At 33.9% G+C, this 10,779-nt stretch overlaps 1 protein-coding gene and 2 long non-coding RNA genes across 6 annotated transcripts; all 3 read left to right on the forward strand.

Annotated features, from left to right (window-relative positions):
* The first annotated feature begins 213 nt into the window (after positions 1-213).
* On the forward strand, positions 214-2,896 carry LOC106336892. 3 transcript variants are annotated; one of them, XR_001268926.1, is made up of 9 exons: positions 214-541; positions 643-764; positions 864-1,137; positions 1,251-1,341; positions 1,434-1,758; positions 1,840-1,997; positions 2,114-2,228; positions 2,308-2,479; positions 2,559-2,896. XR_001268926.1 is itself a non-coding variant. In XM_013775861.1 (9 exons), the coding sequence occupies exons 1-8, from the start codon at positions 493-495 to the stop codon at positions 2,350-2,352; spliced, it is 1,179 nt and encodes a 392-aa protein (XP_013631315.1). In that variant the 5' UTR covers positions 214-492; the 3' UTR covers positions 2,353-2,380; positions 2,559-2,896. The 3 variants fall into 3 exon arrangements, 1 of the variants encoding a protein (XP_013631315.1); XM_013775861.1 differs by having other exon boundaries at positions 2,308-2,380; XR_001268927.1 differs by having other exon boundaries at positions 334-541; positions 608-764.
* Positions 2,897-7,808: 4,912 nt separating this feature from the next.
* LOC106341644 lies at positions 7,809-8,412 on the forward strand. The gene is made up of 3 exons (XR_001269711.1): positions 7,809-7,952; positions 8,128-8,243; positions 8,329-8,412. It is a non-coding gene; the product is annotated as an uncharacterized LOC106341644 (long non-coding RNA).
* A 92-nt stretch (positions 8,413-8,504) lies between these two features.
* Positions 8,505-9,990, forward strand: LOC106341401. Of its 2 annotated transcripts, XR_001269638.1 has the most exons (7): positions 8,505-8,588; positions 8,703-8,768; positions 8,842-8,911; positions 9,013-9,180; positions 9,260-9,354; positions 9,547-9,599; positions 9,821-9,990. It is a non-coding gene; the product is annotated as an uncharacterized LOC106341401 (long non-coding RNA). The 2 variants fall into 2 exon arrangements; XR_001269637.1 differs by having other exon boundaries at positions 8,703-8,911.
* The last annotated feature ends 789 nt before the right edge of the window (positions 9,991-10,779 follow it).

Genomic DNA, 10,779 nt, shown 5'->3' on the forward strand with positions numbered 1-10,779 from the left:
CGTTAATGCTAAATCATTTGCTTTTCACTATATTTTTAGATTAAACAATTAAAAATAGAAAACTAGATAATCGCAAACAAGGTTGAAAAGTTTATGAAAAAAAAACAAAATTGACAAAATTTAAAATTTTGAGAGACATTCCTAACGGGTAAGCAAATGGTGTTGGCATCTATATATCTATCTATATAAAGTATGGTTTGCTCTCTCCTTAGAGAGACACCTAGGATGCCACATAGGAAATTCAGTTCACAGAATTATGTCACGTGTCCAAGTGGAAACTCTATCTCTACAGAAACAACACGTGTCCTCATATGTGCTTCGTTGGACTTCGGTTATCAAAGGGAAAGGCCCATCTTCCGGTGAGATGCTAACCCTAGATTGCGATCTCTGGAGGTCGTCACCTCCGCACCGGCGTGACGTTTCCTGTACCTTCCGCATAAAAACGATTCAGCCTTTACTCCCATTGATTGGTACCTCCACTATGTGTCTTCAATGCGATCCTTGCGTCTCAGAGGCGGTGGGTTTCTGCGTATAAATAGAGGTCAGATCTCTCATCCTCGACTCATCCAATCTTTGTTGCTTATTACTTATATAGATTCTGCTTCAGTTTAGTCATGTCTAATCCGAGGGTTTTCTTCTCAGACCTCAAGTCCGGCAAGTGCTCATCCGCTGTTGAAGCTCGGCTTCTGCGGTTCTGGGAGGCGAAAAATGTCAAACGCGGTGGGGAGCTGATGTGGGTCGACTTGCTCTTGATTGACGTCAACGTGAGTTGTTTTCATACTGTATATTACTCCGATTAACCTCTTCATGTTTGTTATTTTTTTCCTAAATTTTAACCCAAAAAAAAAAAATTTGTGTATCAGTCGACAATGATGCAGGCCACCATCTATGCTAACCGCCTTTCAAGGTTCCGTTCCAAACTCGCCGCCGGGACGATGTTCACCATCTCTGGATTTGATGTGACTCGATGTGCTCAGAATTTCAGACTTACCGACTCTCCTCTGATGATCCGGTTCAATGATTCCACCGCCTTTGATGAGCTAACCAAGCCGGTTAGTCCATTACCTGAAGAAGGATTCCGGTTCCGTGATCACTCCGAATTGATTGGTCTAGCCAACACGAATGCACATCTACCAGGTTGGGTTAGATTAATTGGATTATTCATAAATTATTTAATTTCTGTTTGGTTTGTAAATATTAATGAACGATTAACCATATGGTCTACTGATATATGCCTTGGCCTTGCATAGACATTGTAGGTGAGATCACTGCAGTGAAGATTAATGTGAGTGGTACTCCTGGAGAAAAGAGTCGACTCATGGCAACCATCAAACTGGATAAGTACACCTTATCTTATTTTTGCTTAAATGAAATTCCATGCGTTCTTGCTGTTTTTTAAATGATGTTTATTGATGTGAAATACATAATTACAGGGATTCAACGGTCACCTTAAGTCTCTTTGAAAGTCAAGCTGAGACTTTTCACAAAAGGCTTGAGGATATGCATGGTGACCCCAAAGTTGTTGTTGCAACCAGCATTAATCCAAAGATGATTGGAGGTGGTTTGTTCTTAAATGCAACATCTGGAACACATGTCTACTTTGACAAGGAGACTAAGGCAGGGGAGTACTACTTCTATAAATTGGTCGCTAGGGACAATGGAGTCTCATCTGCTGCACCATTGCTGAAAGGATATGCAAAGGTGGAGACCTTGACCATATCGGAACTTACAAGTTTTGTCGCCTCTGCTCAACCACAGGTACTATATGCAGATATGATTAATAAAACTTTCTGTTTGGAATCTTCGCTTAGTATGTAGAGTCTAATAAATCAACTGCAGGACATTGACTTTGTCTGCACCGGGAAAGTGGTTCGACTGGACGTGGACAAGGGATGGTGTTACGTTGCATGCGCTAAATGCAGTAAAAAATTGCAGCGTACAGTCTCTGCTTTGGAGTGTTTGCGATGTAATAATCCCAATGCTGTCGGAGTTCTTCGGTATGTATTGTATACATTGTGCAAGTGCTTATATATATAGATACGTAATCACGTGCGTCTAGGTTAGCTGGCTCTGAAAGTGAATTTTTGTTCCTATTTTCTGTAAACTTTCACAGTTACCGTCTGGAGTTGGCAATCGCTGATAGCACTGCTGAAGGTACATTCGTGTGTTTTGATGGTGTGATGACTAAGCTGCATAATCTCCGAGCAAGTGAGGCCGGTCAGATGTTGGTAAGATATGCGTAGGTCTTTTAAAAGCATTATTAAATATAAATGTTAACATACCTGGTGTTTTCAAACTTACAAACAGGCGGCAGAAGGAGAGAATCCCGTGGGTGCCACCGTTTATCAATGACATGGAAGGAAAAACCCTCACCTTCCAGGTCAGAGTTAGCGCGTTTAACTTCACTGCATATCATCAGACTTTTACCATCACCCGCATCCTTAAGGAGCACGAGCGTGTTCCAGCTCCTGATTTTATCGTGAGTGAATGAGTGTATTTGCCAACCTTTGATTATCTATGTACGTCTGTTTGTCTGTAACGCTGGCCATATGTATCAGGGAGGAAACGATGAGGATGATAATAACCTTGGAGATGGTGGTTATGTTCCAGCCCGCGTTGAATCTGGAGGAGACAGCAGTGGTGAAGATAAGAATGCTGATGGGCCTCCAGTCGATAATGCGGTGGAGAAGATTGCCCGCTCATCTGCCAGTGCAGCCAAGAAAGCTCGTGTTATTTGAATTTGAGTACCAGCGGTTATGGTTTCATGTTTCGAGTTGGAAAATTTCTTAGTTCTACGTTCGTGGCTTTTATTGTCTTTGTTTCGGTTTGCTTATTACGCTTCATCTAAAACTATGTTTCCGTCAGTTTGATGTTAATAAATAACTATTTTTAATCATTAGCTCATATAAAGCAGTTTAGTTTCTTTATAATGAAATAAAAAGATAAAAAATAATTAGCAATCATGATCACATGTATATCGACTAATAAAATTGATTTACATTATTCCCTATATAAGTAAGTTGAGTTTTAGATTTATTAAAAATTTAGATATTCCGTAGATAGTCATATTTTGATATTAATTGGGAGTTGAGTGTATGTATAATTCGATCCGGGCTCATATATTATATTTTAATATTATTACTTAAATTTCTAGCTACCTGGGAGGAAACCGAGAAAAAGTATGTAAGGAGTCTTAGATTTATTAAAAATTTAGATTTAGATATTTCGTAGATAGTCATATTTTGATATTAATTGGGAGTTGAGTGTATGTATAATTCGATCCGGGCTCATATATTATATTTTAATATTATTACTTAAATTTCTAGCTACCTGGGAGGAAACCGAGAAAAAGTATGTAAGGAGTTTATAATGAGTTTACAAAACATATTAGGTTCGGATCATATTGGGCAGGGTTTGAGAATAAATTTGGTCGGCTATAAATTACGCTTGAGAAAATATGGTAAATGTAAACAGTGTCGGTGGTGATGTGTAAATGTTTATTTTTATAGTTATAGTTACACTTTCAAATGTATGATTTAAATATAAACAAAAATAAGTTGAAAATTTATATGTTAAAAATATATATTATATTTTAACTATAACTTTTACAAACATAAAATTTCTGTAAGTTCTTTATATTTTGGTGCTTTTAAAACAATTAATAATTAAACTTTATTATAAATATAAATTAGTGTTATAGAAAAACTTACAAAATCCAGTCCAATAACAGAAAACTTTAATTTTATTTCTTCATAGAATAAAAATAGATGAAGTCGAAAACAAACACATATATGATGTATAAATCTTTATAATTATACATTGTGAATGATATACATAGTATTAAAAGAAAAATCATTGAAAATGCAAGTTAGATCGATCAAACACGAATAAACAAATAAACCATTTTTAAATTTATACAAACAGTATTTATGATGTTAACATAAAAATTGATCAACAGTAATAAAGTTATTTTCATCAAACTAAGAAACCGCAACCAAAAATATAATAATAATTTAAACAGTATAGTCGCAAAGCATGTCATATATCAAATAAAAATTAGAATACATCATAATAAATATAAGTATATATCAAATGTTAAACTAAATAAATATAAATATTCCGCGCAAAGCGCGGACCTACCCTAGAATAAAAACAATGATATAAAGATTTTTGAGGACTTTTGTTTTTGTATGTCTATGCATCGTGTGATATAGAACTTCTTTGTGTATGTGTCCTAAGATTTGATGATTGTATACTCTTTTTCTAATCTGGTATAATTAAATCGAATACGTTCAATCCATACAAGTATATCTTAGCCCATATTATTTTTTGAGTTTTTCCTTTCAATACAATTATTTGTTGTAATGTATTAAGATATCAACATATTGGACTTTTAATACAATCATAAAATATTATAATTTTATTTTATGACATCAGTCATCGTAAAAATTATGTAATGTATGACAATTAAGTTTTCCATTGATTTAGATTATTTTATCTTATTGAAACCACATATATTCAAATATGGAATGAATTTGATTTTGAATATTTATACAATTAAATTCACAAATTTATGTATAATTCCACTTAACGTTTTGAGAACTCTACTTAAATCTTCTTGAAAAAAATTTAGTATTATTTATTAAAACTTATATTTTTTTATTATGTCAAATTGAAATAGAAAAAATAATATTATATATATTATTATATTTTTTAATTTGTATTCTTTAAAAGTAGAGAATAATGAAGGTCTCTAACATTCTAATTCAAACCAAACATATTTACTAAAAATAACAATATGATCTCGGAACTTTTTTTACTATTTATTTGTCTATAATATCATTTCTATAAAGATTTTAAATGCTTCATAAATTTTTATAAAATAATATTTACTGTAACTTCCCGTCCGTAGGACGGGTCGACCCTAGTATATTATTATAAAAAATTGTTTCCTCTCTTCTGGTGCTGCCACGTCAGCCTCCACCTAGGAAAATCGCGCATTCTGAAACTGCCACGTGTCCACTCACTCTAAACGCTCCGTTTCATTAACTCTTCGGTCTATTGGGCTTCGTTCAGGTGGTCTGTGTTTGGGCTTTGGAATGTCTAATTTTGATCTCTATTTGGGGCGAAAGCACAAAGTCGCCTCTGTTACCCTAATCAGCTTCAGACGAGAAACGAAAGTCGCATCTCCCCATCCTTCGACGGCGAGTCGATGTCGTTTCCGCTTTCCCTCACCAAAACTGTCCGAGTTAAGAGTTTATGTGTATAAATATGTGTGAGATTTCTCCCTAACAACTCATCTTCACTTCGTATCTCTCATATTCTTCCTGATAGATTTTGATATGGCTAACTCCAGTGCTGGTGGATGTTAACGTAAGTCTGTTCTCCATATTTTTATTATTCATGATTCAACAATATTCCGGCTAGCTTCTTCATGTTTGTTCGCTATTGTTTTTACATTATTGTTTTCTCCTTATATTCTCCTCTTGATGTTTGGTTTTTCTATGAATCGAATTATGTTTACTTTGTGGTCTGGTGGGTGCTCTGCTCTCTGGGATTGTTTTTCTAGAAGCGTTTCCCCCACCACACACCACACTAGATCCAAGGGCTTAAATCGTATTCTCTTTTTGTCTACTCAATTATTTTCTCCAACTATTGCTTTATGTTCTCTTATGCTTTTGTTTGCAGTTATTTCAGTGAGTGTCAACATCCACTGAAAGTAAAAAACTAACAAAATTACAAAAATAATAAAAAAACAGGAATAAAAATCAATGATTCTATATCAAATTAGAATGTGATATTAATACAAAACAGTGAAATGTTTTTACTAAAAATGATTTTATATCATAATTTTGGACCGAAAATATTTTCTAAATCTAAACCATTAAATAGATGCATTAATCCTTAATATTGTAAACAAGAATGTAAGAAAAACATTAAGTTATAAAGTATATAAAAATTACAAAAGATAATAATTGTTAAAATAAATAGTATTTAATGGTAAACTTTAAATAAATTGTGAATAGTATTTAATGGTAAAAGTTTTATATCTTCTTAAATAATAATATAAATAATATAAATGCAATGAAAATAGAGAAAGTTTTAATTGAAAATAAATTAAGAATTATAAATATTTTATTAAAAATTAATGCAAACTTGTGTTTTCTTTTCTAGACAAGAATTAATATTAGGAAAAAAACAAACAATTTTGACAATGAAACAAATCCGTAATAAGGCTAAAGCATCTTTGCATATTGGCAAACAACAATTGTGGTAAAGGTAACTATCTCGGTAACGATCTCTATGCCATAATTTTGCTATGTATAGGAGAACATGAAAAAATGCATGAAATTCATGAATTGTCGTGAACGGCAACTGGCATGCATGGAGCTGACAAATGATGAAGTAGATTAAACGTTCCTTATGTAACATTTCTATATTGAAAACGAAGTATTATAGAACTAATATGATATTTATAATGCCACCAAGAAAGCGCCACATCAATAATTTGGAAAATTGATGCATTGATTATTATTACTATAAACAAACCGTGAAGTTTGTGGAGTTGGTTTTGCGGTAGCTAATATGTGCCTACACTCATCGACCACTATTCATTTTCACAGTTTCCAGTTTCAAATGTTTTTTTTATTAGATTCATTTTACCTTATTCACATTCAATATAACATTCTACTTTTAATAACAAATGCAGCTTCAAATAATCACCACTTCCACTCCAATAACATGTAAAAAAGACTATGATTTCAACATAAAAATTACTCACAACCCAAACCTTCTGAGCCCAAAATATACAAACCACCTGAATATGAGATCAAATTGTTGTTAAAAGAAACAACATGATGACCATTCGAAGCCTTCACAACATATAAACGCCACAACTCTTTAATATAGAAACACCTATTTAGTTCTAAATATATCTTATCACGTATAATCCCTCTATACTTAAAACTTTTTGGAAGACAAAAATCATTATCATATACATCTCTTGCAAATGCAAACCTAAAACACAAACGCCAAAATTATACAAAAAATAATACCATAGATCACAAGTAAAATATTTCACTACGGACGACCCTAATAATCCCTAATAATTAAATAAAGGGATCGCGTAAATAAATCTAGCTGATCATAAGGATTTTTTTTTGGTGTTACCATTTAGGGCCTTAGCGCTTTTTTTTCTTTCTTTTTTTTGAACAAAGGGCCTTAGCGCTATTCTTCATAGTTCATCAGGATACCAAAAATAGCATGGTTTATTAGTAGGCCCACATAAAGCCGAATGATTTTTGAACACTATCAATATTTTCTCACATGCATTTGAGGATTTGAATCCAGACAAAACTATCCAGCCCACATTTCCGACCTATCAACACAATCTTACAATACTAAAAGGAGAATAAACTCAACACCTAAAGTGTCCACATCAGATTAAATAATCCACCAATCAAAATGCACTTATTTGCCGTGTCATCAAAAATACAACCATGCGAAATAATATGGGCTGTTATTTGATGTGGCCCAATTTTCACGATCGCTCTGACTTATTCACTTGTCTTCATCATCTCAAAGCCTAGAAATCCTATCGTCTATGTGTTTCACCGCTACTTTATAGTTAAGTCCAACCAGTTTCTTCTATCGATTTTCTCTTACACTCTTTTAATTTTAATTCATATGATCGTTCTGACTCCCCATGTCTCTCCTCCTATATAAATACCTTTTCCGACCTCCAAGCTCATTCAACAACATCCATATAACGTCCTCCTGCAAGGCAAACTCAATCGGCAAAACTTCTAGCCAAGTCTCAGGCGGCTCTATTTTTCAACGCCATCACACCAGGCCTCTCTGACTCAGAGTTACGCTTCAGTTTATTCCACTTATGGGAGTCAAGAAACAGGGAGCTCCGTATTGGCTTTGAACTGCAGCTCTTCAACAAGTAGGTATGATCTTTTACTGATTAACATAACCCTATACTGTTTTTACAAGTCGCAGAAAAAATGTGTATCGGTGTTATCTGTTCATCTCCGTGTTTGATTTATAATGCATATAGCTTGTATTTCATTTAAATAAACAATAAACATCAAATATTAATTCTCAAATCGTTGTGTCTAACAGACTCTTCGATATCCCTGACGTGGTCGACGAGGATTTTCTTATTTTACTATGTTAAAGAACTTCTAGATTTTAGAATACTTGAGGGACTAACTGTGAACTATCTTCGAGGGTCAAAGGTATGTATGGTGGCTTTCAGTTTTTGTTTCCCTTTCGTGTGACAAAAAGGATTCTATATAGCTGATGTGTATGTCACCATGGTAGATGACAGAGGCAAGGGCTAGAGGGCTTAAAGGAGTCATACGATCTTGCGTTATGTGCTTTTGTGGTGTCTGCAATGGAATTCAGGCTTGTGATTGGACCTACAAAATGCCTAACAAGTAAATGTAATATTTAAATTTTCATTTCCGCAGGTGGTAAGCCATGCTTTCTACGAGCAGGCATGCTTCTAGCACAAACAAGCGCCCACCAGAGTATATATCTTATTGGACTCAGGATGCACACTTCGTGATGTCATTAATTCTGTAAGAATTTCTTTTATTTAGGATAATGTATTTAGATTCAAACTGTGTTAACTGTAAATGGAAACAATTTTTTTTGCATTTACCCTACAACTCTCACCTAACCTTTTCAAGTAGGCAACACAACTTTTATCTCAAGTAACGTGAAGATGATTTGCCAACATGAAGACTGCAGACGACAAGGTTTCCAAGGATTTATGGGTCTTTAGCATCTTACAATGACCACAAACTAATTTTCACACTTGCACATATACAGGAAAAGCCAAGAAAGTAGTGCAGTGTGAGAAATCAAGAAACATTGATCTACAAGGATTTCAATAATTTTGGTTGGTGACTCAATATCTTACCTTCTCTCATTGATATTATCATGGTTGCTTTCTTCGGCTGGACTAAAATCGTTCAACATCAATGTTTTCTTTTCCTCCAGTTGAATACTGTAAGTACTATGGATGCTACAGTTAAATTGAACTGCGTAAGCAAGGGTTTCAGCTCTCAAGACACTCAATTGTAAAGGACTTAGCTGGCAGCATCTTTGAATGAACTTTACACGGCTGGCACCGAAAAGCTTTCTCTGTCACTGAAACACGTTGTACAAGTAAGGAAACAAATACAATCTTTTCTTGGTTTTAATCTTTTTGGTTGCTGTTAATTGTAACCTTAGTTCTTTATCTTAGTTACAAGATGGATGCTCCACTGAATGAGAGGGATGGAAGACTTTTAATGATGGTTCTACTTTGCTGAAATAGGAATGAGCTTCCAATGAATAAAGGTTATATAAACCATAAGAGAAATCCCATTCAAAACCCATTGTGTCAACAGAGAATAGAAGTTATAATTTTTCTAAGTCAGTTTTTCATTTATCATGCAAGTCTGGTTATGTGTTTGTCACAGGCTGTTCTCAACTCTAATTCTGCTGTGTACAATAGATGTGCTTATCTGAATCTTTCTAATTATTTTCTAGCGATCTATAACTCTTTGGATGAAGATGAGACACTAAGAGAGCTGATTTAGTAGGTATGCTTTCACGCGGAGGAAGTTTGGAAGTTATCAAGGCAACTATCTTATCATATACAATCATCTGCCAAACATGGCCTAAACATATTTTCTTCACTCATTTCATATCTCTTTTCATTTATTGATAGATAGATAGCTAAGTAATCAGTAGGGCCATATTTCAATCTAAATGTGATGTTCTGTGTCAGATGTCTAAATTGCAATGTTTATTTTCTGGGCAGGTCTGACAATCAAACCGGACTGAATGGGAAGACTTTAGCCGACGAAGAAACAAAGAATTACCAAAGATAAATTTACAATTGTAAAAGCTCTCACATGCATCACATATCACATGGTCTGTAAAAAATAATATTCTTGGCTTAGGACATAATAGGATTTTATCCCATGAAGAAATACAGGTAATTCTATTTTCAAAAGGTTTATTACTTCCTTCATTATTCACTTCAAAATTGTAATTTTATTTTATAAAATCAAGAATATGTTCATTAGGCCTTTTATATTTTTTACTGGTCATGCTTCACTTCGTATTTGTTATTGGCCATGCTCTGCGTTTTTCAACATGTCGGGGACAAAGTGCACAAGTGTTTCCTTGAAAGATCACTAAAACTAAAGAAAAGGGAAAATATGATCTCAAAGAATCATGGCAACGTAAAGACGAATTGAAAGCTCAAAAAGGTAATGTTTGAGAGCGTGCATGTTCGAGGGACATCATAAGGATAGAGCCACGAAGGATCCCAAATGGTCCAAGACTCACGAAAGGATATTATTCCCCCAGAGAGTTGGGTTACGGAAATGAAGAAATTGACTTAGACTTTGGTTTGAAGAACTTAATCGATAGCCATTCAATAACAAGCACAAGAATAAATTGAAACTGTAAATCAACTGTAAGAAAAAAAACACTTCGTCTGAACTATGTGTTGTCCAAGGTTGAAAATCATACAAGATTAGTAAGGAAATTTGGGGAAACCATTAAAGGAGACAAACTAATACCACATTAACCAATAATAGGCCAACAAATGTTTTTAAATTCCAGTTCACAAAAAAATAAAGAAAGTTTTAAAGTCAAAATAGTGTATGAAGTTAATTAACAAAACAAATATTAAAGTTAACTTGAAGTAAAAAAAACTAATCGCCTAAATCACTAAAAAAATTAAACGGAAATAAAAATCAACAAGGCTAT

This window comes from Brassica oleracea, chromosome C4 (assembly GCF_000695525.1).
Source record: "Brassica oleracea var. oleracea cultivar TO1000 chromosome C4, BOL, whole genome shotgun sequence".
Lineage (NCBI taxonomy): Eukaryota > Viridiplantae > Streptophyta > Magnoliopsida > Brassicales > Brassicaceae > Brassica > Brassica oleracea.

What these genes read in the sequence shown, in the direction of transcription:
- LOC106336892 (XM_013775861.1), top strand. Translation starts at nt 493, where the DNA reads ATGCGATCCTTGCGTCTCAGAGGCGGTGGGTTTCTGCGTATAAATAGA. An exon ending in TGCTCTTGATTGACGTCAAC is followed by an intron (nt 765 to 863) that starts GTGAGTTGTTTT and finishes TTTGTGTATCAG; the next exon opens with TCGACAATGATGCAGGCCAC. An exon ending in CACGAATGCACATCTACCAG is followed by an intron (nt 1,138 to 1,250) that starts GTTGGGTTAGAT and finishes GGCCTTGCATAG; the next exon opens with ACATTGTAGGTGAGATCACT.